The 27,670-nt window shown below is 58.8% G+C and overlaps 1 protein-coding gene across 1 annotated transcript; it reads right to left on the bottom strand.

Annotated features, from left to right (window-relative positions):
* Positions 1-858: 858 nt before the first annotated feature.
* FRMPD3 (FERM and PDZ domain containing 3) lies at positions 859-22,228 on the bottom strand. Its single transcript, XM_035541719.1, has 14 exons — positions 22,081-22,228; positions 21,742-21,844; positions 21,575-21,620; positions 20,941-21,045; positions 20,162-20,269; positions 19,724-19,855; positions 19,503-19,622; positions 19,269-19,405; positions 18,565-18,688; positions 18,377-18,466; positions 16,579-16,758; positions 8,934-9,078; positions 4,492-5,307; positions 859-3,716 (listed from the first exon to the last, which is right to left on the bottom strand). Exons 1-14 carry the CDS (start codon positions 22,226-22,228, stop codon positions 859-861), a joined length of 5,112 nt encoding a protein of 1,703 aa, XP_035397612.1.
* Positions 22,229-27,670: the final 5,442 nt, after the last annotated feature.

Here is a 27,670-nt window from a genome sequence, read left to right as displayed (position 1 = left end):
CCTCCTCTTAGCTGCCAGCCCGGCTTCTGGCTTGCGATGGTCACAGGTCAATCCGGGTCTCTGCAGGCTTTCTAACGTGGACGTGGCCACCCAGCAGGGGATGGCGAATGGCTCCCTGCTCCCACACATGAAGCTATTGCCTTCTGCACAGGCAGTGCCTGTGCTCAGGACAGGGGCATTGGTGCATAAGCTGTGAGAGTAGAGCCCGTGAGGGGGACCGAGCCCTGTCCCAGGATCATTGCATCCTCCCCGTGCTAGGGCTTCCCAAGCCCTAGCACAGCAGCAGGGACTTGCATCCCAGAGATGCCTTCTGCTGCTGATGACATTGCATTTGTGGGCCAGGAAGACCCTGGAGGCAGAAGATCTGTTTACGTGGCAAGACACTGGTTTGGCTCCAGCTGGACCCCTGCCCAAGCGAAGCCGGGAGATCTCCCCTCAGTTCCTGCTAACTCGCTGGCCAGTGCCAGCACGCACCGTGGCAAAGGGAGACAGTGTCAGGTCTTTGCAGAAGGGAGGCCCGGAGCCACACGGAACCAGACTAGCGTGGAGACGGGGTGACGATGCCTCCGTCACTGCCAAGCCAGTCACTGCCAAGCCAGCATGGGAGAGCAAGCAGAGCAGCTGCTTGAGCCCCCTGACAAGCTGGTTGTGCAGCTTGCATCAGGGCACGACTTCACCTGTCAGAACACCACCAGCACAGCCATCCCTTCTGCGGAGAAATAAAACGATGTCTTTTCCGCTGCAAACCCCACCGGACGGGGGCTTTCCCTGCAGACACACATCCTCACCGGACTTAGGCGACACGAGAACCACCGACACAGCCCGGCACACGCTGGCTTGTTGGCTTTCGGAGCTGGTTTACTTATTGATCAGCGTCTTTAGGGAGCGCGTGAGCGTGCTCATGACGGTGGCCACCGTGGCTGACTGGCGGGCGAGCTGCTCCACTGTCTGCTGGTGGCTCAGCGTTCTGGCCGTGGACTCCTCGGCAGCCCTCAGGAGGAAAGTGTAGTTTCTCACCACTTCCTCCACCTTGGTCAGCAGCTCTTGCCGCTGGGACTCGGAGCGCACGACGTACACCAGCCTCACAAACGTCTCGATGAGGCTGCTTAGCACCTGGAAGCTGCTTGTGATGGCGGAGAGCATGTGGGTAGGGCTCTTGTCAACGGCTGCCACCCGGCGGCAGGACGCCCGGAACTCCTTGAACTTGAGGGCGAGCTCTTGCTTGTACTCAGCCAGCTGGGAGATGTACGGCTTGCAGTCCCGGACATCAGGGCTCACCACGCACTGCCGCAGGATAGTCAGGAGCTCGTTGGTATCCAGCTGCACTTGCAGAAAGCCGTTGGGCAAGCTGTAGGCGTGGCCTCGAAGGGTGTTGATCTTTGCCAGGCTCCCCTCAAAAGTGGAGGTCCTTAAATCGATTTCCTGGGTTTGAGCGTCATTGGGACTGCTGCAGGCTGTTGCATCGAGGACCTGAAGGGTCCTGCTCATGACCGGGACCATCTGATTGTCCAGCTTCATTCCCGGCAGTATCTGCATGGGGATGGAGTAGGACAGCTCATCTTTCTCGCTCCCATCATCTGCGACATCACATTTCCTGTAGTAGAAGCAGTACCGGATGGAGCAGCACTTCTCGTCCTCCATGTCTTCATCCCGCAGCTCTGCGGGACTTGGATACAACTCCTCCTGGACAGAGAACACCGCTGAACCTTTCTGGTTCTTTTTCTCCTGTGCTATTTGGACATAGGATGGATCAGCCGCTCCTGAGGCTTCCTGGATTTTGCTCTTCAAAACGGGACAAAGGATGCTGGGCTCAGGCTCTTTCTGAGGGCCTTTCTGCTTGGTTGGATAGATGTTTTGGTAGATGTCAGAGGACAGGGATGTCCTATCAGTCTTATCCAATTCACTAACACTGTAGCGGCGCAAGAGCTTCTTATAGTGCGGAGCACCTATGCATTCCCCTCGGGAAGCACACGTTGTCAAACATGACATGCTGTTTTCTGGATCTGACCGGTAGTCCCTGGACTCTAAACTCGTAGATCGTATCCGCTTGCCTTTGGAAGGGCTGCTCATGCTTGTCAACCTAATTGCTTCTGCCTGCTTCTGGTCATCGGCAACTTTATCCCTCCCTTGCCTCTCCAGTTCTGGCATCACCATCGGTGGCCTCACCCCCCTACAGATCCGCTTGCAGTCACAGCTGCGCCTCTGCTCCCTGGACATCCCTGGGACTTTTTGGACAGGACTGCTCCTTAGCTGGCAGCTGCAGCGTCCAGGAGCAGGAGGGTGTAGATACTCCTGTGGTGGGAGGTCACTTTTGCTCTTGGGCTTGAGCAGCTCTTCCAGGAATTCTAGCTCGTACTGCTTCACTTTCTGCAGCTGGGCTTGCCGCTCGTCCGTCTCCTTCTTCAGCCGGGTAGGAAATGTTGCAGAGAACAGGTTCCTAAACCTGAAGGGAGCTTTTGGAGCTTTGGGTTTAGCTGGGACATCCATATCTGGTTGGGTCACCTCCAGGACCTTTTCTACTTTCTTGGAAGGCACGGTGCTGATCTGCAGGCTCTCGGACCTGGGCACTAGCTGGATTGGCCCCTTGGAATCCTCACTGGCGCTCCTGAAAGTGCTACCAGGTGACGGAGAGTGCAGATTGCTACTCCCAACTTTTAAGCTTTTGGCTGAACTTTCCTGTTGCGTTTTCTCTGCTTGGTTTGAAGGAGCTGTGTGTTTCTGAAAAACGAGGTTCATGGTTTCCCCACCCGCCTTCCGACCTGTTTCTCCACACGCTGCTTTTCCTGGGGCATCTCGACTCACTTTTTGCTGGTAGCTTTTAGAGGCAAAAGTCTTACCGGGCATCAGTTCCTCACCTGCTGAGGTGAGGTGGAAAGCTTCAGCCTTACTGCTGTGAGCTTCTTTAGGACTTGAAGAAACTTCACTATGCTGCTGCTGAGAGAGTTGCTGCTGCTGCTGCTGGCAGTTGCATAATGGCTCTGAAGTTTGTTGACTTCCTTTAAGTTTCAAGGGCTTGTTGCTGGCTGATGCACAGCTGCTGGTCCCATTCGTGTTCTTGTCTTCTTTTGAGGCTGCTGCTGCCTGGGGAGCTGAGCCTTGTGCACTTGCCACTTGCTGCAGAGCAGCTGAAATGATGGCTGTAGTCTCGCCACTCTTTTGATCTGGGAGGAGCTTGGGGCTCGGCTTGACCTCTTTGGTCATCTTCTCTTGTAGATCCTGTGCCTGCTCCCTGCCCGGGGCTGCTGAGGCATGCAGAGATACCTCAAAGGCAGCTTTTGTGTGGCCTGCACCTTTGCATTCAGAGCCTGGTGCTGGAGCCCCCCTGTTCTGCTCACTCAGCTGGGGGGTCAGCACCGGCTGGACAGCCGAGCTGTAGCTCCGCTCAGCATTCTGCTGCTCCTGTTTGCTCTTGCAGGTGGTAAGGTTGGGGCTTTGGTGAGAGAAAGCTGGCTTCAATGAAGAGTTTGGCTCCTGGCGGTTGAGGGCGTATGGCGTGGTGAGAACAGCCTGGGCAGCGCAGCTCTGGATTCGGAAAGGCAAGTCCTTCCTGGCCAGGAGGTTTTCTTTGTTGATGTGCTGAGCAAGGAAGTAGGCTGCGTTCTGATGCTGCTTCATAGCAGAGACCATCTCCGAGACATCAGTTAGCTCTGAGGAGTTGGTCTCGTGGCCAGAATCCAAGGATGACTCAGGCGTGATGGCGGCCAGGACAATAAGACCTAAGGAGGAACACAAAGAAAACCCCACAATAATGCTCGTGCCACACCACTATGGGGAGGAGAGACGAACCCAGTGCAGCAGAAGGGTCCTAAGAAGGCAGGACACAGCATCCCATTGGAGAGGATTTAGTGACTCTTCTCCCAGCTAAGAGTTAACACATTTAAGAGATCAGTTGTCAGCACTGAGCTGGCTTGCTAGCTCTATTCAGCTCTTGGCCCAGGAAGAGGTCCTGGGAAGGGTTCCAGTGTCAGCGAGAGCAGGGCTGCAGGGAATTCTCTGGAGCAAGAAGGGAAATCTGGCAAGAGCTGCTTTGCCACGGTGAGCAGGGCGACCGAGGGAGGGGAGCGGGGCCTCAGGCCTGTCCTCCAGCAGGCTGGAGCCAGAGACACCCACCCGGCTGCAGGCCTGCCCCGTGAGGGGCTCACACCGCAGGGCCTGGGGGGACCTGCAAAGGCTGAATGTGCCAACAGGGGAGGGCTGCAGCAGGCAGGAACTGATGCTCGTGGCATTGGTTTGTCAGCACCTCAACGTGGCACGTGGAGGTGTGGGACAACCAAGGGACTTCTTCACCTACCGTCACGGAGAGGAGCGGTCCCACCTCAGGCTCTGAGAAGTCTTCTGAGCAGGCCCTCCTAGAGCCTGCTGCCACAACTCGGCTTTCACTGCAAGCAGCTCCGCAATCACTTATAGGATGGCAGGAGGAGAATAAAGGGAAGGAGGCACCATAGGAAAGAAAGCCTGTGGGGAAAAAGAAAGGCACGGCCGCTCCAATACCTGCTGTCTGTTGCGGCGGGGGATGCGGACAATCCTCTGAAGCAGCCAGGGCTTCCAGCGCCTGCAGGGTGGACACCAGGGCATCGTCCAGCTCTTGGGCATGGTCCCGGACCGTCCGCGTTTGCACGCTGTCTATCAGCGTGACGGGGATCTCGTCGTAGAGGATGCCGCAGAGGTGCCGGCCCTGCTCCTGGCCCTGGGCGGCCGCCCGGCGCTTGGGGTCGTCCTCATCCGAGCTGTTGTCGCGGAAGCCGGGCGGGGGGGCGGCGATGGCGGGGAGCAGGGCCGTCGTCTCGTCCTCTTCCTCATCGCTGCCGGGAGGGGGAAGAGACATCAGGTCCACCATGTTGTCGCGGGCGCCGCCGGGCTTGCCCGCCTTGCGCAGGGCCAGCCGGCTCTTGATTTTGGCCTTGCAGGACTCGCAGTAGAAGTGGGCGGCGTCGCCCCGCGGGTGGGTGTCGATGGTGTGGGCCCGGGCCCGGCTGGCGTGCCGCTCTCGGTCGAGGCCGTCCGGGTCGTGCTCGTTGGCAGCCCCGTCGTAGCCTTGGCCGGAGCTCTTGGAGGTGGGGTCGGATTTGGTCCTGGGACGAGTTTCCTCGAAAAAGATCAGGTTTTCGTTGATATCCGTCCTGCTCTCTCTCTCCTTTCTCTGCTCTCGCATGTGCAGGTAGCAAAAGCTGACGAGCTCCGAGTCCGAGGCCCTGGCCGTTCGAGCCCGGGCCTCGCCGGGGCTGGCGGCAGGGCCGCCCACGAACCCGCTCTCCTTCTTTCCCGTGTGCCCCGCGGGCCGGTGGAGGTTGTGTGCGTTGATGTAATCTAAACCGAAACCACAACACAGCGTCATGAGCAGCACCGGGGAGAGGGGAAAAGAGGATGGGAAAGCCGCTGCCCGCCCTGGAGGAACGTCCACGTGCTCTCTGCCCTCAGTCCTGCACAAACACGGGGCTGATGGAGGCTTTGCACACCCGGCACCTGCCTTGGCCTCCCCGCTGAGCGCATGGAGGAAAGGGTCATGCCCTGAGGGACACCACGCAGAAGTCTCCTGGGGCTGCCCCTAGCCCGGGGGCTGAACACAGCTCGCACCCGGCTCAGCTCGTGCCGCGAGCTAACATGCCTTTTCTCCTAAATCAATAAAAAATGGATTCCCGTTAACAAAGAGCTATTGGAAGCGGTTTAGTGAGGCCTTTACGCGTGGCTGGGGCAAAGCGATGGCTGAGGCCAGAAGAGCCTGCGGGGTGGCTCACTGGGATGTAGGAGCAGCTGAGCTGCAGCCAGCAAAAGCCCCGCAGCGCACTGACTGAGCACACTGCCTCCCTCGTCTCCAAAATGATTACGTGTTACAGAGTTCAATCATATAAATTTTATAAAGTTAAATATTGTGACATTTATAAGTATTGACTCTGACTTTTTGTTTTTTTCCCCGTCTTCTTTTTTTGGCTAGGAATTAGATCATTAACATCCTGGACCTGCAGCACAACCGATCGCTGCCCTTTTATAAACAGCCTTTAGACACCAGCAAGATCATGCTGTTCCTCCCCCTCCATCTCCCTGCCCGCCTCGGTTTTAGACTAGACGCAGCAAATTCCTTTAACCTTTCCTGACAGGTCTGTTTCCTAACTGCATCAGCTTGCTTTCTGCTCCCAGCTGGACTCCATCCAGGTTGGCTACCTAAGCAAACATCTTGTTTCTGTGCTGCACAGCAGCAACAGAGAGAGGGAGCAAGATCCCTTGCTGGGAGGCAGGAGAAGGGCTGCCCAGCACAGCCAGTCCCAAAACCTGGGCATGCAGATGCTGCTTCGCAAGCTACTGGTGAGACTCAGAGGGTAATGGGAACAGCACGTCTGCATGCATATATGAGGACTTTCAGCCTCAGCCTGCCATTTAATGGCAGTTATATGGCAAGAAGGAATTAACTGTCACCATTTGTGCATAATGTTGGCCATACCAAGCCGTTTTACTTAGCCATTTCTTCAGCGAGCCCAAAGAAGGCTGCTAAACACGGTGCAGTAATGCTCTGCTCCTTATTAAGCATTTCCCTGTGATAGCCTCCTCTTGGCCCTCCCTGAGCAAGGCGAGCAGCTGAAATATTGTTTGAGCTTCTGGCCAGCGGTCCAGCCCTCCAGAGGGGTGTCTGTCTGCATTACAGGCTGAATTGTGCAGCTGTGCCGAGAACGGGTGCCAGGGGGATGCAGGCTCCATCTTACAAAGTGTAAATTAAATCAAATAAATCCCAATTAAATTCATTAGCTCAACAAATTGGACAATTTGTCTCCCAAAACACACGTTTCTATTATACTGTTCATCACCTGCAATGCTAAAAACCTAATCTAAACAACCTCTCTCTCATTTATGGACGTACTGGTGCTCAGGAACACCAGCAGGGTGACTGAATGCTGGGAAGACACCTTCAGCAACGGGCTGCAAGGACCAAGGCAAAGGAGAAAGGATCATGCGTGCAGACCTGCAGCTGGCCAGAGCTCATGTACACCAGCCTCTGCCAAGGCTGAGCCGGGGCTTTTGTTGGCTGCCCATGCCGAATCAGGGCCCGCTTCTGAATGAGGCCAAAACCATAAAATCTGTAATCCAGCTGCTTTCTCTGGAAGAGAAAGTCCTGGCAAAGAGCTGAGATAGCGGCCTGGGCACTGCTCTGCTAATGATGCTCTGGGGGTGCGGGGGGAGGAAGGGGCAAGGAAGGCAAATCGTCCGTGCAGCTATGGCAGGGGTCTGGCGTGCGGCTCCGCAGGGAAATGCCGAGAGAGGGATTTGAGGGGTTTAACTGACAGCATCTGGATGGAGCGTGCACTTCTAAACAGGACTGCAGTTCAGCAGGAGGGTTTAATGGGCCTCCGGGCAGATGGATGTGCTCTGCTTCTAGACAAAAAGCAGGCCAGGGCTTGATGTCATGTTTAAGATTCTGGCACGGCCTGCCTGCAGCCTGGGAAGTCAAAGGCTGGGGGAACTTGATTCATCCCAGTGGGGCTTTCTTATCGTTCCTGCAGAGATGTGCTAACGACCGGCAGCCCCAGCTCCTGGTGATCTGCTCAGCTCCTGACAGCTCAGCCTGCAGCCGTGGCAAGGCCACAACTATTGGCAGACTTTGTTTTCTCGACACAAATTAAATTCACCCCTCCTGAACAATGCCTGAGCAGCTGCGCTGAGTGTACTGGGTCCGCTTCACTCTGCTGGCCAGAGAGGTTTTTACTGTGCCCCCGAGGACAGCCCAGGCCACCCAGAGAGGGGCCAGCTCTTCAGTATGAAGAGCACGGATCCATTGCTCCATCGCTGTGCTACCACACCGTCACTCCCCTTCGCGCCCATTCCAGCCCCCACGCAGAGCGACACTGGTTTCTTGTGACTGTCAAGAAAAAGGCAAGACCTACGACACGTTGTGGTTCAGGCCATGCCTTGTAGTGTGAAGGGAGGGAGCGCTCTGATGACACCACTTAGTTTGGAAGCACCCTTCACGCATACCAAACGGGGCTGGGTTTATGCAGGACACCCAGAGCAGAGAGCACAGTGGCAGCTGTTAGTAAGATGCACGGGTGAAGACGCAAAGGAAACCATGCTCATATACTCACACCAACATCACCTGCCAGGTCTTTCCCTGGGTGCGCTGAGGGTGCTGGAGGTGCCTTCCCGATTCCTCCCGAGCGCGTCCTCCCGCTGGTGCCAGCTCCGTGTCCGGGTGCCCTCCTCACACCTCAGAGACACCAGGTCCTTTCCCCAGGGGCCCTGCTAGCTCTTGGCACCTCTTCTGACTACACCCATCTCCAGGGGACAGTTTTAGCACCCCACCAACTAAACTGAAGGCCCCTCACAGCTCTTGGCTAAGCAGGGAGAGCATCTCCAGCCTCTCCACACACTGCAGTGGGAAGCAACTCCAGCCACTGAGCCTGTACTTTTTATTTCCCTGTACCAAACGTACTCAATATGCACACCCTGCATGGAGTAATGGCACGTAACTCAGGTTTGGCTCCTCTCTGAAATCCCTCTCGATGATAACTGATCATTTTGAAGGTGACTGACAGCTGAAATCTGTCCTCGAAGAACCGAGCATCAGTGCCTGGTGGGACACAACCTGTCTTTAGCTGCTGTGCCCGGAGCAGCGTTCTGCTCCCTGCAGCAGGCTGGGCGCCTGGAAAGCCCACACACCCAAATTTCCCCCCGATGTAGGAAATCAGCACAGTAGCCACACTTTCAGAGCTGGCAGAAACGGCCATTGTACAGCCAGGGACTGCGTCTGCAAGCTCACGCTTGTTTAAGTGAGAGCTTCTGCGAAGCGAGGCCTCGTTCTGCTGTTCAGAGGGGGCTGCTGGTGCTGCGGGGGGACCAGGACAGAGGGAGATCCCAGAGGAACCACCTCCTTCCTACCACAGCAGGGCCCCCGGCGGAGGGAGGTGGCTGGGAAGGGGCTCGCACGGAAAGCAGAGGCTGAACCGTACCTGCCTTGATAATCTGAGGCGGCGGGGGCTGGCTGGGGGGCCTGGAGAATATCATCTTCTTGGAGTCCACCAGGAGACGGCAGTAGCCTGCGATCAGGCAGGCGAAGTTGGTGGCTTCGGGCCACTCCATCAGCAACACCAGCGGCTGGAAGGCACGAGAGGCACAGCGCGTGAGGGCAACGCAGCTCGCCTGGTGCGGGACCGGTGCTCCAAAGGGCTCGCGCTGGGGTCACTGGTGAGCTGGCTGGCAGCTTTAGCTCCCACACGGGAAGAAACAGCCACGTGCACGTCCTTGCTGCGGATTACCCAACAAATCTTAGGGCCTGACAGAGCGCCTCGCTGCAGCTGCGACTCCCCGCTTGCCGACTCCTCTAAGGAAGATGAAAGAGGGGAAAGCCGCCGTGCGCTCCCCGCAGGGTCCAGGTAATTTGTGTGCATCCCGGTGTTCAAAGCCTACCTACAAGCACCAGGATTAAAACACCAGGCCCTGGGGAGCTCGGGGAGTCTGTGTAGTCTCCAGCTGCCAGAGCCCCTGTGTCATTGCAGGCACCACGTCGCCCTCCCATACACCGAGGCATCTGCTTACAGTGAGCTGCAGGAGGGGCAAAAACCCATTACGGGCTCCCTCAGCCACTGCTCTGAGCCCATGGATCTTATTTAAACCTAACCCTTTGGAAAATTCAATTTGTGCCTAGGAGCAGATGGTGTCTTCTGTTTTAGGAGAGCATTTATTTGCACGCTAAAAAAGGTTTTCGCTTTAAAGAGAGGAAAAAAACCAGACACGATGTGAGCACCGCATACAACCTCACCGCACGGTCCAGCGACAGGCACCGGCACTGCCCCATGCCTGGCTTCTCCCAAAGAAGCTGTCGGTTTCCCACCTCGGGCTCCTCGCGGGAAGGACGAGCCCAGCAGCACAAACTCTGGCTCCCGCATCCCTGCGGATGTTCTCCAGGAGCGCCCGGCCCCGGGGGAAGAGGCAGCCACCTCCAGGCAGCGCACTCATCCCCTTCCCAGTGCCGCTGTGCCTGCTGGTGGCACGGGCAGGGCTCTGCTGCTCCCGCAATGGCCCCTTCAGGGCTCACAACTCATTTACCACATCCAGGGCCAACCAAGCCCATTTTAAAACCACTTCAGCCCACGCAGCGTGAGAAGCATTAAAGCCATTTTCATTTGCTTGTTTTCTAACCACGGGAGGTTCCCGGCACCCGCTGGTTGGCTCTGTGCTCTGCTCAGCGCTTGTTTTCCTAAGTCACTGAGCAAACTCTGCCCCATCCTGGCACAGGCAGACCCTTGCAGCATGTCACGCTCTGTCCGACACAACATAATACACCTGGGGCCGAGGCCACCAGCCCCGAGCTACCCCAGCCCCTGCCGGGGACTGCTTCCTCCTTGGGCAGGCGTAAAGAAGTTCCCTCCCCGGCTGCGGCGTGGCACAAGGACAAGAAATAACCTGACACACAAACGAGCTCTGCTGAGAGGCTTTCTGCATCCCGGAAAACAGACTCGAGGTGACACGGAGCAGAGGGAAAGCATCAAGAAGGAGAGGAGGGACGGAGGAGGCTCTCCACGCAGCTCGCAGGAGGCAGGCATCCAGCGGTGGGGGGGGGGGTGCCAGCTCCTAGCCCAGCCTCAAGCTTGACATAAGTGATGAAAGGTAACCATGTGTTCCAGTTCTGCCATATGCAGCATCCTTAAAACAAGGGCTAAGCCTTCTTGTTTTTTTTTTTTTTTTTTTTAAGCCATCTGTTGAATAAAGAGACATTTGCACATTTTTCCCCCTCTGTTATGCAGCAGTGAGGGTTTGAGTGCGAGCAACAAGAAATGAAGCAAACACCAAGGTGAGAGCGGCAATGCCTGGTGATTATCCACTGCCGCGTAATTAAACGATCCTTGAGTTTCAGGATGCTCCAGCTCACCCAGGAACGGGCTGTCGGGTCCTGCTGGCCACCAGCAGCCCAGCGATCAGCCCGCCTGCCCGCAGGGAGACAGGACCCAGGCAGAACAGCCCCGACCGGCACTTCTTGCCCACGAATAAAACACAAAGCACGCCAAAACGCTGCGAGGTCCCTGCCAGGTCTCCGAGCAAGCCCAGCCTCCAGGCTGGCCCCAGCAATCAGCGCCTTGCATGCCAGAGTTAATTGTAGCATGCTGCTCTGAAAGGGATAAATCTCAGTGCTGATTAACATTACAGCTTAGCGAGGGGTCCCTGATAAGATTACTCTCGCTCCCTGCCAAGCGAGTGGTGTGAGAGTTCCTCGGGAATTGTCAGGCATTAAAACGCTGTTATTAGGGAAGCCGCTCATCGGCTGGGCAGCGCCAGCGTGAAGCCTTCTGCCCTCGCCTCTCCGCTGCCTTTGGGACTTCTGCCCCGGCGACAAAGCGCACTGAAAGCGGCCAGCAGGTCTGGGAACGCCTCGTGGGGTAGAGAGGCGAAGAGGCAAGGCGATGGCAGAAGCCTTGTTTCCTTTGGAAATCAGGCTACAGCGAGGAGGTGTGATGAGCGGCAGCTAACAGAGACGTTATTTTAAGGCTCCAGCAATCGTGGTCACCCTGTTCCAAGCAGGCAAGGAAAATGAGATCTTACAGAGACAGCCAGGCACAAGCGAGCTAAGCAAACATTTACACTCCGAACGGTTGCCTGAAAAATTGCCAGCTAACGTTGGTAAGGCTTTTACATCGTAAATTCGGGGCAGCTTTGCAGGGAGCTGCTCTAAGAAATAATGATGCGGGACTCTGCTCTGTGCTTTGGGCTGGTATCATTGGGATACCAGTGCCCCGTGGCAAAGGGGATTAACCTTTTCCTTGAAAACCTCCTGCGAGAGAGAGGGGACACTGGTGGGCAGCTCCCCGGGGCTGGGGCTCACACAACATCCCTGCTCCCACGGCGATGTTTTAACTCCCCGCCTGAGCTCCAGGAGGTCCGACAGCACGGCAGCAAGCTGAACACACGTGGCTTTTCACAGCTTTTCTAAATACAAAATGCAGTGCCTCTGTCCCAGCTGCTGCTCAGGAGCTGGGACCACTGTGGGGAAGAGGGGAGGGAGCTGAGGAGAGGCAGGAACCAGCGCCTTGTGCAGGTAGGGCTGAAATCCAGGAGAAAATGAGAGGAAAGGTGAGCACTGTCGGGATGCTGAATGAAGCCACGGGAACCAGGCTTCAGCAGCCCCACTGTTGACAAAGCAACGTGCCTTGCCACGAATCATGTGTTAAAAAGAGAAAAAAAAAAAAAACAAAAAACAACCACAGGTATTCGTGCACGACAACAAAGTTTTGGAACACTTCGTCTACACACCTGTGGCCCTCCTCCTGCTCCTTCCCGCAGGCAGGTCTGTGCTGCGGCAGCCCCTGGGGTCTGCTCCCACGGGGGCCGGAGATTTTCGTCAGGGCAGTGGCGCCTTGAGGAGGAAAGCTAGCTTTACACAGAAACAAACTCACTGGGATAACTTTTAAAAAACGCCAAACACCAGATGCACAGCGGGATGCACAGGTAAGGGCTCTTCTCAGACCTACAACAGGCCAACGTGAAAAGAAGCAAATATTAAAGAGAAAGCTCTTTCTGCCTCTAAATCCGCAACACCAGCCTGAAATTATTCATGTTTTGATCTTTCACTCATACTGGTTTTCTGGATTTTCTAGTCCTAATGAGCAAAGGGCGTTCTTTCACTTGAAGCTTCCTGCTTAGCAACCAATCTCGCCGGAAAGTAAAATAAAATACATTTATACTGGATAGGAGAGACGAGTTTTGCATTAGCTCATTAAGGATAGAATGCTTTTTCTATTATGTACTGCCTTTAAATCAACCCTCGATGTCCTTCTGAAGGGTATTCTCCTGTTCAGACAAAGGTGAAGGTTTCGTAGAAGAACATCTGGATGAAATTTTATGGCCGGGGTTATGTTAGAGGATGTTAGCAGTCCTGATATTTAAATTAATTTATGACCTGATCTATGCAAGCTCTAACCCTTAAGCTTACGTGTATTTCCTTTTAATGTCCTCTCTTTATCATGCACTTTGGGTCTTACACTGCTTCCCTTAATGCAGCGCAGGAGAAAGTTGGGACATGAATTTACATAATTTATGTTCCCTGGCTTACCTGAGGTGTTCTGCCAAGTTTATATTTAATAATATAGGCACCGGGGCCTAACAAGACAGCAGTCAATTTTTCACGTGCACCCGACCTTTCCTTCCCTCCCTCTAAGCGTTATTAACTCGGCTCTATCGATACCGGGCTTGTTGTGATTAGGACCATTATTTCTCATTTGTTGATCAACACAGCTCCTGGCTTGGTTTGCAGCACATCTGCAGGTTTCGCAGCGGTGCTCTCGTTCGTCGGGATTTCAGCAGCCGCCCCTTCTGCGGGATGCCGTCCCTGCTCCCTGCATGCTCTGGCAAAGCGGGGGGCTGCTTTTGGCACCCTCTGCACCTCCCGTTTGCTGACACCAGCCCTCGCGGTGCAGGAGCTCGCAGCACCGTTGTGCTGTGCTCATCCCCACGGCACCAGATGCCTGAGCTCTGTTCGGTTGTTCTTTTTTTCTTAATAAATGAATCAAATTTGGCTGTGCAGGCTGGGTAAATCATCCCCTCCGCATGCTGCCTGCATCTCGTGCTGCTGGCCGGCTCCCAGCCCCTCACCGGGTGCCTGGGGCTGGCGCCGCTGCGTGCCCTGCATTCAGTCACGGCCCAAAGGCTCCGCGTGCGGGAACGGCGCCTCCCCGCCCCGACACCGAGACAAAGAAAATCTCGCTCTCACGGTGTTTCAGAATGGCTTAGCGCAAAGAAAACTAGTAAGATTAATTCGGCTTCAGGAAGCAGCTTCTGGCATCAGTCTAGAGCCGCGCTCTTTGCGTGGAAGAGATCTGACGGCTCCAGTCACTGCTTGCACGAGCAGGAGCGGTGCTGCCCTCGGCTGCCCAGCGTGGTGGGACTCCCCGTGGCTTCCGTCTCATCCGCGCACACCAGCAAATGCCCGTTCACCACCTGCCCTGGCACACGCCGCATGTTCCCCCGCACCTCCTATTTCTGGGGAGAGAGGGGGCCGGGCAGGAGCTGCCTGGCTCCCCGGCAAGGTGAGCAGGCTGCAGCTGGACATGCGCGGTGCTTTTATCTCTGTCACTGCCTGGAGGCATGCCCGGGGCCCCCGGGATGCTGAAATCGATAGCCAGATTCCAGGCGCGGCAGCAGCCGGGGACCTTTCTGAATTAATTTTCCCTTTGTTTTCCTGTGCCGAGCCTTGATCTCGGCTAAACTGCCGGCTGGCGGCAGGTCCTGCTGGGACACACGGAGCCAATTACCCTCGTGCCCGTGATTAAATGGCGTGGGCCGGCAGCCAGCCGCTGCGCAGCCCAGGACAGCTGCTCCCTGCAGGCACGGGGACGCTTCCCGCTGCGGGCGCTCCTCTGGGCTCGGCTGGGAGGTTCGGCTGCCCCCGAGCTCCTCTTCCAGCCCCTTTTCAGGGGTTTCAGAAGGTTCTTGCCAATATTAATTCTGTCGTAATGAAAAGCTTAGCAGCGTGTAGCTGCGTAGAGCAGGAAGGAAAGATGCTTCACTTGAAAAGGGTTTTTAGCGAGAACATAACCTTTGCATCTGCGGGAACTGCCAGAGCCACGTGGGCAGGGACGCAGCTGGTAGGAAGCGCTCGGCTGGATACGGGGGACGGCTCTGATGTCCCCAGCTGCCACCATGTCCCAACACAGGAGCTGGGAGGAGCGTGGGGAGCCTACGAGCTCCAGAACCAAGGCTCAAGCCCAGCGAGTCGGAACAAAAACCCTTCCTGGACCCAGCAGCAGAGACCTCGAGGCTTTTGGTCCCTGCGCCAGCCTCCTGCCAGCACCTGGTCCTCCCCCAGCCCCTCTGCCACTGTCGCAGTGGCAGCAAGAGAACAAAGCAGAGGCTCTGCCTGGGTTTTGTACCCAGAACAGGCTGTCTGAAACACCGACTGAAGCCCGGGATGGAAAAGCTCCAAAACAAAGCTATTACTGCCCGGTGAATAATTTATAAGACAACCACCACTTCTTTTCCTCCTGAACTAAACACGAATGGTTTGTGATCTGCTCAGGCTCGCTTGTTACCTGGAAATCTTCCCCAGCTCACTCCTGGCAGGCGGGTCTGGGCTGCAGAGGCAGGCGAGGGTGTTTGGGTGGCCGAGGGCTGCTCCTCGTCCCGATCCCTTTTTTAACCCTTAGGATCAGCAATAAACCTGGCGCACAGAAACCCAGCCCAGCCGTTCCGCACCGACCCCATACCCATCGCTCAACATCTGCCGTTTCCACAGTAACCCAGCAAGCAGCTGCAGCAGACACGGCACAGGTTTGGGCTGGCTCGCCTCTGTCCCAGCCTTCGGAGGTGCTCCCAGGCTGGCACCCCCGGCACAGCCCCAGCCCGGGGACCCTCACAGCCTCTCCCTGCCCCGACAGGCTTGGGGACGTCGTGTGGATTTGACCAGAGGTCCCCAGAGGGGTAGGACACGGCTCACAGCACAGCCCTCTGTCGGGCTGCGAATCACGGAGGGAACGGATTTATTTGCAACCCCGTGTTTTCGCCAGCGACACGTTCCGTACAATGCAGTAATTGCAGGAAGCAGATTAGCGCTTCAAGGTAATGATCTCGTTGCCAGCTTTTCTTAGCCAGCCTCATCCATCGCTGTCCTGTGTAGGATTAGCATCTGCCTCATTTTGGAGCAGACATCCTGCCTTTAAAGCCCGGCCCTTGGGATGGCAGTTAAATGAAGACAGACTGCAGCAGCCTGTGCCCCGGCGGGGTGCTGCTGAGCCTCACCCACGGGATGTTCTCCCCTCTCCAGAGGCACAGGGGGATTTCAGTGGCTGGAGGCAGCCGTCTGCAGTTTCTCAGGGAGATAAAGCCACTGTGCGTGCGTGCCCACGGGAAGGTGCACGGGAGTACTGCCTTTTCTCAAGCGACCGGGAGGTGGATGGAGGGGATATGGAAAAAGGCTGCTCCTCCAGCAGGCGAGGACCTCCCGGCCCAGTGCCAAAGTCTGCCAGGAGAGGAGGCAGCAGGAGAATCCTGAACAAATCCCCCGTCACTACATCTGCGAGGCTGCAGCTGAAATAGGGACCACAAGGCAAGGGCTGCAGAGAGGCTGAGAGACCCCACAGGAGATGTGGAAACGCAGAGGCAGCCAGAGAAGGAGCTCAGCTTCACTGAAGGGTTTAGTGGACCAGGCACCAAAGAAGTCAGTAAAGCTCTCAGCGTACTGCTGGCAATCCTTCTGAAGAGTTCGGGAATGGGGAGAGAGAAAAGAGGCTGGGAGGGGTGGGGAGGGGTGGCAGGGATGTGCCCAGAGGGGCCACCGCTGCACCACGCACGGAGGGCGCAGGAGGGCAGGGTGGTTACGCACAGACCGCAGGAGGGCATTTACACCACCGAGGGGCTTACTGGAGCCACGGACACCCAGACCCAGGGGCGGCCGTGGATCTCTTCTCACACCGAGCCTGACAGCCTGGTCCCAGCGTTTCCAGTCCCAACAACCCCGCGTGGCTTGGCGAGCTCCACCTTGTGCTACTGCACAAAACCTCACTGGTGCCCTGCAGTGCCTGCACCCACCCCAGCCACAGCCACGGACCGCTCCTCTCGCCCCAGCAGCCCCCGGACCCGATGCCGTCCCCTGGGGCGCCCGGTGCCTACCTTGGCATCCAGGATGCTCGTCTCCACCCGGGCCACCCCCTGGTTCTCCCTGAACAGCTGGATCTTGCTGACCTTGCTGAACTCGGACAGCACGGTGGTCAGGTTGGTCTTGAGGTCGATGACGTGGCTGATGCCGTGCCGGGGGCCCACCAGCAGCGTGGTGGCTGGCTGCTTCTCGTCCTGAGCGCACGGCCGCACGGAGAAAGGGAGACAGACAGACGGACAGACGTCAATAAACGCATCCACGGGCGAGGGAGCGATGTCAGGAGCTCGGCCGGCTCCTGCTACGGCCGGGAGCTGGGGCTGGGGGCAGAGGTGGCTGGCAGGGAGCAGCGGGTGAAGCTGGTGCCAGGCCCCCTCCCCGAGCCTCTCTGCAGAGCCGGCAGCAGCGTGCACGGGGTGCCAAGGCTATTTAAATCTCCAGCCCCGAACTGACCGTCCACATGAAATATTCAGGCCTGCTGGTGTCACTACAGCAAAGTGGGAGCGTGTTACAGATCTGCCTGATCTGACATCGCCACTGAGGGAGGGAAGCAGAGGAGGGAGCGAGGGAGTGAATGCATTTTAAATGAGAAGAAAGACTGAAGCCTTGACTGAAATTGGTATCCTCTTTGTCCTGGTCTGCCCAGCACGGATGCTCCAAGCCAGACCTGGGGGTGAAGAGGAGCTGGGCAGGCCGGTGCAGAAGAGAATAAGGAAATATTTTTTTACTGCTCGAGTCTGTGGCTCGTATGGTTGAATACGTAGTTCAGCTCCTAGCCCGGCTTGCTCAGCTGGCTCAGAGGCACAGCTGTGGTCTCAGAGATGAAACAAAAAGCCAGGCACCCCCACCAGGGATGATTTTCCCAATGCTACAGAGCCAAGCAGGGTTGGAGGCACAGCTCCAACCACCCAGCACCTATGAGATATAGCGTGGTTCTGCACCCACTTATTTCTTAGGAGCTCCCAGACATGGTGAGAACAAAATCCATCACGGGCTGCAAGAAATCAAACCCAGGGGGTGAAGCCGGAGAAGCCAGGAAGCTGCTGAGCCCTTGGGTGGGGGTGAAAGGTGATGATGGCGGAGGTGACACTTACATGGAGTCCCCCGGATGGGAGGTGGAGCGAGAGGGATGGAGATGGAGAGGTGAGGCAGGCAGCGGGGAGCCTTAGCAGGTCCTCCGTTCTCCTGTTTGGCTTGGTGGCTTTCCTCCTGCCATGGAGAAAGTGAGGTGGCTTGGGTGAGGGGTGGAGATGCCTCTGATGGAGATGAGGGAGGAGTGAGGTGGCAGCTTCGAGAGCCACCAAGCGGCGGTGAGGCTGGGCAACCACTCACGGAGATGGCAAGGCCAGCTGAGCTACTCCCTGCACGGACAAGCAGGGGATGGGTGGCCTTTGCCAAGCGTCACCCTCCTCTGAGAGGGACGGCAGGACGCGGCCAGCCTCCCCGGAGCGGGAGGAGGAGAGCAGAGCGCTGTGAAGAGTGTCCCGGCTGGATGGTGTGGATGGGGAGCCTGGGGGGTGTGAGCACATGCCTGGCACTACCGCAGCTTCACCGAGCAGATCACTTCGTCGCCCAAAAGGCCGCCAAGAAAGGAGCAGAGCCCTGGCCCTGCAGATCCAACCTGCTGTCAGCAGGTCTGAAGGCTTTTCTGGAGGGGCTCGCATTCCAGACAGGGCCCGGGAGGACAGAACAGATCGGGGAAGTGCACACAGAGCGGACACCCCTGCAGGAGCCACGGACGCATCTCCCCCAGCTCTCCCCCCGGCCACACGCTCAGGACCGGAGCCAAACACCTCCCCACCCGAGCTACCGTACCAGGCCCACGGTGCTGAAGAGGACCCCGGCGAAGGTGGGCAGCTCGTTCAGGATCCTCAGGTACTGCAGCTTGGCCTGGGCAGCGGAGACCTGACCAAAGACATGGCAGGGGCCATCACCACCAGCGTGACATCCGCGATGTCACCCCACCGGCACCGAGGTGGGGCAGGGCGGGCTGGTGGGCTCACCTTGGTGCCGCCGGGCTGGTTCTGGTGGGCTTTGAGCTGCTGCGAGAGGGATTTGCGGAGGCTCTTCTCCTTGACGAGCTGCAGCAGCGAGGGGGGCAGGAAGGGCTCCAGGCCCCACTCCTTCCTGCGGGAGGGAGCGGCCTCAACTGGGGCACCCCGAGTGCTGGGCACCGCTGCTGGGGAGCCCTGCCTGGGGCCTGGGGGACAAGCATGGGGACAGGAGGGCAGAGAGGGCCAGCAGGCAGGGCTGCTGCTGGAGAGCATCCTCTTGCCGTGAGAGGGAGCCAGAGCTGCAGCTCGGTGTCACCGCCGCAGCAGTGACAGCCCTGGCGTGGGTCCCCATGGGGATGGGGTGCACGGCGGTGAGAAGGCCTCGCCGCCATGTGGGCAAATCCCCCAAACTCTTTTTTGAGGTTTTCCCCCTGACACCATGTGCTGTCTCCTTCCCTCCCTCTTGACAAGGCCACCCTGCGCTTCGTACGGATTTAAGGCTCCGGAGGAGTCGCAGCAGGGCTGAGCCACGGCCACAGGGCTCGGTGGTGCGCTGGTGTCACACAGCCACAGTGCTTCTCCTTGCCTGGGACGCCAGGTGGGAAATCAGCCCGGCTTCCCCTGGGGATGCTCCTGGGCTCCCAGCACACACCTCCCCAGCCCCCGGGAGGCTGCTGTGAGTGGGCCTGGCGGGGCCAGGGATCGGGACTCACTCCACGTTCTTGAGGGACACCTTCTGGCTGGGCCGCGTGGCCGCCACGGTGATGTAGATGTGGAGGGCAGCCAGCCCCAGCAGCATCTCCGGCCTGGGGTCCACGCCGAAGCGCTCTCTGATCACGTCGTTGCGGCTCTGCGGGGTAGAAGAGAGGTGTCCTCAGGGACCCGTGGGCAGCCGGCACCCTCCTCATGGGGATGGAGCGGGCGCTGGGAGGACGTCCCGTCCCTACCTGGATGTAGAGGTACTCGAAGGCCGCGGGGTCCCGGCGCAGCAGCTCCACGGGGTCTTTGGGGAAGAAGCTGACGCGGAAGAGGCACCTCATGCCGTGGTAGTGCGTCCGCTGCACGACCTGGGGCCGGAGCAGATGGGGTTGGTGAGCCCACGGCACAAGCCCCGCGCTCCTGCTTTCGGGGCAGGAGCCTGCCCGCGCGCCGGCACGCGGGGGCTTACGTGGGCCAGCGGCTGCTTGTCCTGGAGCAGCAGGAAGCGGTGGCTCTGCTCCGGGCTCGAGTACTCCAGGACCAGGGCGAAGTGCTCGATGTGCCGCAGGGACAGGCGGTCCTGCAACGTCACCATCACGTCCTGCAAACGCCACAGACGGGCTTGGGTGCGGGGCAGCGGCTGCCTCCTTTCTGGGGCATGGGGGGCCGGCACGCGACCGAGAGCTGCCTCGTCCCAGCACCCAGGGCCAGGCCGGTGCAGGATGCGGCCCCACAGTTGACACCCAGGAGGTGCTGGCTGCAGCACACATCACCCAGGGATGCCAAGGGGCTCGCCGTTATGTCATGGCAGTTCGCAGGTGCTTGTACAAGGAAGCAAGAGAGAGAGAAAAAATGGAGAAGGGAGCACCGCTGCGGTGCCGGGGAGGGGAGGAGCGGGGGGGCCCACCTTCACAGTGGTTCGGCCATCAAACGTGAAGGACTTGATCTGCCCGTTCTCCAGGAAAACCTTCAGCACGTTGGGGATGAGGAGGAGAGCTTCCTTCTTCAGCATGTCCTGCAGGGGAAGCGGGAGGGTGAGGATGGAGGGGAGGAGGCAGAGAGAACGGCTGTCTGATGGAGTGGTGACAGCATCCCTCGCTTCCCTGCATTCGTGCGCTCAGAGGCACATTTCCCTCGAAAACCCAGCCTCTCCGTGGAGCATTTAGAAGCACGGAGCCTGAATGATTCAGGGCTGCCTGATGGAGTCACCTGCCCAGCCGCCAGCAGCGAGCATCCCACTTGGTCAGGCGCATCCCAGCGGGGTGTCTGGAGCCTGCCCGGCAGAGGGGAGCTGCTGGGGGGGCTCAGAGCTGACCGCCTCTTTCCTGGTCCCCAGCCCAAGTTTAGCCCCCTTCAGCCTTGCACGAGCCCTGGGCAGGCAGTGGGGTGACAGCTGATTTTATTTAGTGAGCAGCGCTTCGATCAGATAATTACCTAATTGATTTTGCTTAAAAATAGAATTTGCTAGAAGCGCTTTGAGTGTCTTTTTTTTTTTTTGTACTAGTGCTGCTTAATAAAACCCTCCTGCAATTAACAAATGATGCCACTGAGCTGGAACATCACTGCAGCACAGCAGCTTCCCGCAGACATGCCCCGGCCAGCCCGCCCCTCTCATGGGCGCTCCTTTGAAGCCTTTTGCCACGGGGACACATCGGGTGCCATGGGAGGGCAGCAGGCAGGACTCACTGGGTCTGTCTCGCCGACCGTCACCTGCTCTGAAAAGCGGACCTTCGCCGGGTTGGACCTCAGCTTCGCCTTCTTGGCTGCGCTGATGAAAGCGGATTTGGGGGACTGGAAAGAGAGCGCTGGGTAAATCACCTACACTGGTAATGCAGCGCGGGGAAAGCCCGGCACGGAGAAAGGAGAACGCCTGGGGAGCAAACACCGTCACAACAGGGTGCTGGTGCCAGTCGTGCCATAAACCTGGAGCCTGGCAGCCCCATCTCGCCAGGGACTCCCAGCCGGCATGCTGGGTCACTTCAGCAGGCATGCCTGATGGCCCCCACAAGCATTCTTGATTATTATCAAGAATTATCAGGATTATTATAGAAGGGATATTCTCCCTCCCTCTGGCCCACGAGTAGGTGGTTTCATGAGCAGTGAGGACAGGGAGACGCATGCACTCGTGGCGGCTCTGAGAGCCAAGAGCTCAGAAGAGCAGTGGGGTGGTGGGAAGCTGGTCTGACACCTCAGCTGAGCCAGCGGTCTCCTGGGGCCCCCAAAACCCCACCTTGGTCTCCCAAAGGGCTGCTAATCCCCATCCCATCTCCCCTGATCGGCTCCCCGGGGGCTGCCCGTGGCGCCCGTTGCCTGCTCTCACCTGGTGGGTGTGCAGGACCGTGAGGATGATGAAGTCTTTGGCCTTCCTACGACAGAAAGGAGAGGGGAAGGAGGACAGGTTTGCTCAACACACGGCCTCGTGAGCGCTCAGCCGGCACAGTCCCGCACCCCTCCTGGGGCGGACGATGGACAGGTTGCTGCCCTCACCTGACGAGCTCGATGAACCTCTCTCTGGGGGCTTCACTCACATCCTCATCATTGATGGCCAAAATCTGGTCTCCTGGCAGGAGTTTGTCCTCAGAGGGGCCACCTGCCAGGACAGAGGGTCAGCGCTGGGCTGGCCGGGGGTGGTGGTGACATTCCCAGCCAGGAATTAAGGTCCCAACCACCCCCAAAGCATTTACCCACATACGTGGCCACAGAGGGGACCCCATGGGCCCACTGGAGGGGACAGACGGGGACAGGAGGCCAGGGAGGGGCTGCCATGGGGGAAGGCGTTCCTGGAGCCACGAGGTAATGCCCCGGGACCCCCCCCGCGCACCTTACCTGCTGCCACCGAGCGCACCACCACGGGCCTCTCGCTGCCGGCCACGAAGCCGAATCCGTAGCGGGGGTGGCGCAGGACCGTCACCTGTCGGAGCGTGTCCGCAGGCAGCTGCCCACATTCCATATCATCGCCGCGCTCCTCCGGCATCACATGGCTGCGCCGCACAGCGAGGGGGGCGGGATGTAACGCATCACCCCCGCTGCAAAGGCAGCTGTCCCCCCCCCTGCCCCAAATCCCCCGGGACCCAGAGGACAGCCCGCTGATGGCAGCCTGGCGGGCGGCACCTCAAGGGTAAATCTTCCTGTCCCAGCATCTCGCCGCCCCATCCCTGTCCCCGCGACTCGCTCTGTCCCTACTCTTGACTCTTCCCATGCAGACCCTTGGCATCCTTGGCACAGGTGGAATCAAATCTAGCCTAAAAAAATCAGGATGAGGACAGACCGAGCTGCCGCTGCTCAACGTGACGAGTCCCCAGCAGCCGCCCAGGGGCCTCCTGCAGCTGGGGAGAGCCAGCCCGGCGCGAGGTGATGCTGAACCTGCCCTGGGCATCCCGCAGCGATGCCAGCTGCGGTGCTGGGGCCAGCAGGGCCGGGCTGCCAGCCGGTTAGCAGGGAGCAAGGCCAGCGAGGTGGGGACAGCTGCGGAGCGCAGCCGGGGCAGATGGCAGCACGCACGGCCACCGCCAGACAAACAAAGCGATGAACATGCCGTTGTTTCTGTGCTGCTCATTGCTTGTTCCTGTCCAGACTATTTAGCCTGCTTAAAAAAGATCCCTCCCAGCCTTTTTGGCAACACATCAATTGTTCTGTCTCTTATCAGTTTAGGGTTTGACGCATCACCCATCTAGTCCAATCTGTCTGCATTCCCGTTGCCCCCCTCCCACTGCGGGCACCTGGCGCAGGGCGGCGAGGAACAACTGCGGGACGAGAGGGGCTGAAGCCCCTGGCAGCTCAGCACCAGCCCATGCTCCAGGGGCCACCGGTCCCAAGAGGCTTTAAGGGAGCCGGGTCTGGCTTCATCCCAGGGAAGGAACCTCTGAGGGGTGGAAGGGAGCGGGCATTTCCTGGGGGGGCACAGCGCACCCACAGGAGGTCCCAGCGGGGTGCAGCACCCGCGGGCACGGGGGGCTCCATCTCCCGCAGGACGCAGCCGCAGGGAGTGCCCTCGGTGCCAGCTCCCCTGCCGCTGGCTCTGCGCTGCCTCATTATCTGCTCTGCTGCTCCCACGAGCATTTAAAAAAACAGCAAAAAAAAAAAAAAACCTGCACAATTCAAACAATTTTCTTAAATGGACATTATCCAAGGACATTGTCTGCTGCTGAAAAGGCGACTGAACGTAACGTCGCATCTCTGGCACGCCTGGCACGGCCAGGGGGAACGCCTGCTGTTTGCAGAGAGGGAGCTGGCTGCAACTGACAGCACAGCCACCGAGCAAACCTCCCCCCCGTGCCACCCCCAGGCTGCCCCCAGCAGCCGCAGCCCCCAGCCTCTCACACCTGACGAGCCCCAGCAGCGTGCAAGAGTGAGGACGATGGTACAACAACTGCAGGCTGGAAACACTCGGATGCTCAACACCATTGCTCTGGGGAAACTGAGGCAGGGGGTTGCAAAGTCACTGACAAGCCCTGGAGCCACAGCCGTCCCATTGAAGCTGTTAGGGCCTCAGATCTGTCCCGCAGCACGCGCCCTGTCTGCGAAATGGGAACTCTGCAGCGCCCGTAGGAGCTGCAAATAGCCCCACAGCTGCAGTGCCAGCATCAGCCCCACCGAGCCCGTGGCTCCTGGAGGACCAGCAGCCGCTCACGCAGCTGAATTACCATCTGCAAGAGGTTAGCAGGGAAACCTCTGCATCTTAAAAGGAGAAAAGCAGAAAGGCGCACCTCGTTTCAGCCATAACCAGGTCTGCTGTCCAATGTTAAAGGGAAGAGGGGAATAAAGTGCTGCATACTGACAATAAAACTCCTTTACCAGGCTCTTAAGCTGCTCCTCTCCTGATAAGACTTTGATGCTGCAGAAGCATTACCAGGAAATTAAATAAAAGAGGACCAGCGTCCTCGTAGGCATGACTTATCCACTCCTGGCGAAGCAGTAATGTGCTCGCCAGCAGGTACGACATGCCCCTCTGGGGCTGAGGCTGTGAGCATCCTTCCCACGGCAGCTCTCCTGCACCAGCCCTGGGGCACGGCACTCACTCAGCCCCCAGCCATGTGCTGGCGAGCAAGCCCTCGAGCAGCAGCGGCAGCTCTCCCCCTAACGCTCCGTAACTCCGGCTTGGCTGTTCTTGCCCGTGTCCCTGCTGCCGCCCCAGGGTGCCAGGGCACAGCACACCAGCAGGGTGCAGAGCCATCGTTTCCCCCACACGGGTCCGGGCAGAGCAAGGCTTACTCCAAAAGGCAACGTGTGCATTTTTAATTTCCTACTGCAATAAATCTCGGCTCCCTCTAAGGACCGGATTTCTGCCTCTGCTTTTAGTGCTGACTGACCATCTTTACCGGCAGGAAAAGCCGCCAGAACAAACCAGTGCCAGGCCCAAACTGGGAGCAAGGGGCTGCATCTACACCCGGCTGCCTTCACACAGGATGGCACCATACAGAAACACTTTCTGTGGCTCAAGAAGGGCTTCGTTTGAAACAGGTCCTACTCAACACCACCGAGGAAAAGAAATACAACGACAAAACCCTTAAAACAGGCTGGGGGCATACAGCTAGATGTTCACACTGCCTCGGTTCAAGTATTCTCAGGGGAGGTTACGTAGAACAAACACCGAGGTGTTGGGCAGGCTCCAGGCCCAGGCCCAGAGCAGGAGGAGCAGTTCCCTCCCGTGCCCGAGCCTCTTGCCGGCGGGCTGGGTGGGTGCACCGCGTGCAGACGGAGCTCCGGGACTGGGTGCCAGCTCTCCTCCCGCTTCCTCTGCTGCCGCAAACAGCCGAGAACAAACAGAGCCTTTGGATCCCTGTCCCTCCCGCTGCAGAGCTCTGCCCGGCTCCTCCATCTGCCGGGCTGCAGTTGGCGAGCGGCTTGCGAGGCATGTGGGATCCTGCGCACGTGTGGCAGAGGCAGGGGACGCCGGGGAGCAGGCCAGGAGCTGTTTTATGGGCAGCGTATGGCAGCTCTGGCCCTGTGTGCTGGTCTCCAGCCCAGAGGAAGCCTGCGGGGCTCCTGGGGCCCGGGACCAGCAGCGGGGACAGGAGCAGAGCGGGCAGGAGCTCCGGGGTGCGTGACAGCTCCGCCGGCCTGGCACGGCCGCGCCTGGTCACGATGGAAGATGCTGCTTGTGTGGTCCCAATGACGCAGAGCGTGTTTGCAAGGGCAAACAGATGCTGTGCTTCCAGAGCTGCTCAGACACACGCTGCGCCTTTGCAGGCCCGGCAGCAGCTGTCCTGGCTGTGGCAGCAGCAGTTAATGGCCGGCTCCGGCGGGCAGGGCCGGAGCGTGGGATGCCAGCTTGGCCGAGGCTGAAGGGACAGCTAGAGAAGGCAGGACGACCCAGGCCGTCACGTCTGACGTCCTGCACGGACACAGCCTGGGGAACCGCGTGTGGCCCTGCCACACGGCCCAGGACTTCATTTTTCCCAGGTGCCAGATGGTGGCTGCCCGAGGGCCGAAACGCCCGGGGCTTTCAGACAGGAAGGGGCAGACGGCGAGCAGCGTCCCCCGGAGCTGCGGGAGGAGCCGGCGAGGCGGCCAAACGCAGCTGTAAATACGGAGGCAGCAGGCGCAGCTCTCTGCTGCTCGGCCTGCGGCTCTTTACGTGGCATCAGGGCCAGGGGCAGGCTTGCCAGGTGGGAATCCCAGCACCAGGGGTGGCGGAGGGGGACGGAGAGGGGTTCGGCCCCCCTCGGAGCGAGGTTTTGCCTGCTGCTGCCTGGGAAGGGAGAGAAGCCGTTCCCAGAGGAATGCTGGTAATTACCAGAAAACACAGCGTGAGCACGACTGATGGAGATGGCTGCACCCAACCTCCAGAGAGGCACAGGTCAACAGAAAAAACAGCTTCTGTGCAGGAAGAGGCTGTACCAAAACAAGCCCCGTGAAGTCCTTTGAGACGCGTACGGAAGCATCACTGAAAATCTGGAGTGCAGCCCCCACGGCACCCTGCAAAGGCAAACGCTCCCAGGCGGCATTTTCCTCACGTAAGACGAGGGCTGGGAAAGGAGATCAGGGAGAGGGAAGAGGCGGCAGTCTGCAAAACCAGGCTGACCCAGGGGAAGGGAGCCAGGACCATATGAGAATGGGAAGGCATCGGCACAATAGGGTATAAAACATGCAGAAGGAAGGACTTCGCCACCCGGCAGCCAATTAATGCCTGGAGCGCGCTGCCACGGGATGCTGGGGAGGCTGTAAATTCAAGCGGGTGTGAAAGCAATTTCCAGCTACTAAAGCCAGAGGCTCAACATCTGCCTCTGGAGTTGAGGCGCTATCTCTTGCCAAAACCTGGGGGAATTTCCACCGGGATGAGCCCGACACGGATGAGCCCCCTCCCGAGCTTGCCCGCGAGGCGTGCACCCACCTGCGCGTGTCCGGCCACTGCGGGGGGCTCCCCGGGGCGCGTGTGAGCGTGGCAGGGGTGCGACCCCACGGGCACGTGTCCCAGCGCCCTCACCGGGTGGCTGGGCTCCAGGGCGGGCACTGGCCAGCGGCACCGCGGGGCGTCCGATCCCTGCAGGGGCGAAGGAGACGCATTTCAGGTGACGAAGATCCCCCCGTGACAGCCCCGTGCACGGGGACAAGCCGGCATCCCGTGCAACCTGTCTGAATGCCTCCCGTAGGCAGCGGGCTGCCTCATCCGTGTGGGTTTCCACGCTGCTGCAGACATCATTTTCGTATAAATGCAAATTGGTTTTACCTGGGGGCTCCCAGCTTTTTCTCTCCCAATTTTCCCTGCGATTTTTGGCCATTTAAGGAATTTTGTTCTCCCCAGCTGCAGACGTACAGAAGCGCCTTGCCGAGAAGAGGATCAAAGCAAAATCCTTCAGAAACACCATCAGAAGGCAGGCGAGCTGCTGCCACGAGGCTGCCAACAAAACCCTGCTGAGCAGACCCGGGGCAGGGATGACCCCAGCTGGGGGAGAGATGCCACGATGGCCCCAGGGATGAAGGCAGCGCTCCTCTTCTCCCTGCCAGGCGTGGGCAGAGGCTCTGCCCTCGCTGTCCCCATTGCTGTCCCAGTTTCCAGACTCCCACCTGCAGGCTGGGTGCCCAAGGGACTGCCCCACGCGTCACCTCGCTGCTTTTCCTTCTCCCTTTCCCCCCACGTCCCTGTCCAGACGTCTCATCCACTTACAAGCTGGTGGCGGTGCACAGCACTCGGCACCTGCTCCGGGGGCTGCAGCGGGCGGTGGGAGGCTCCGAGGCGGCCCCTCTCTTAGCGGCTCAGGCAGCAGCGTCTGCAGAGAAGGGAAACGGCCCCAGTGTCACAAGCAGCGCCGCCAGCAGCCCATCTCCAAGTGATGGAGGCCGGCAGCTCTCCATCGGACCCACGGACCCTGCCTGCTGCAAGCCACAGCCGCGCGCAACTCTGCGGGTGCCTGAAACACTCGAAGGAGCAACGTGGGGCAAGCTTGGCAGGGTAAGTTTCTTTCCCTTCCACAGA

The sequence above is a fragment of the Cygnus atratus genome, chromosome 13, assembly GCF_013377495.2.
Source record: "Cygnus atratus isolate AKBS03 ecotype Queensland, Australia chromosome 13, CAtr_DNAZoo_HiC_assembly, whole genome shotgun sequence".
In the NCBI taxonomy this organism is placed as follows: Eukaryota; Metazoa; Chordata; class Aves; order Anseriformes; family Anatidae; genus Cygnus; species Cygnus atratus.
The sequence above is the reverse complement of the archived record's forward strand: the minus strand, read 5'-3'. Positions and strand labels throughout refer to the sequence as shown.

Bases quoted from the DNA above. Each gene is read 5' to 3' on its own strand.
- FRMPD3 (XM_035541719.1), bottom strand. From the start codon at position 22,228: ATGCCGGAGGAGCGCGGCGATGATATGGAATGTGGGCAGCTGCCTGCG. The intron at 19,856-20,161 runs GTGGGCCCCCCC...TGGCGTTTGCAG, and splicing joins ATGGCCGAACCACTGTGAAG to GACGTGATGGTGACGTTGCA. The intron at 5,308-8,933 runs GTACGGTTCAGC...GTTTCGGTTTAG, and splicing joins GCCTCAGATTATCAAGGCAG to ATTACATCAACGCACACAAC.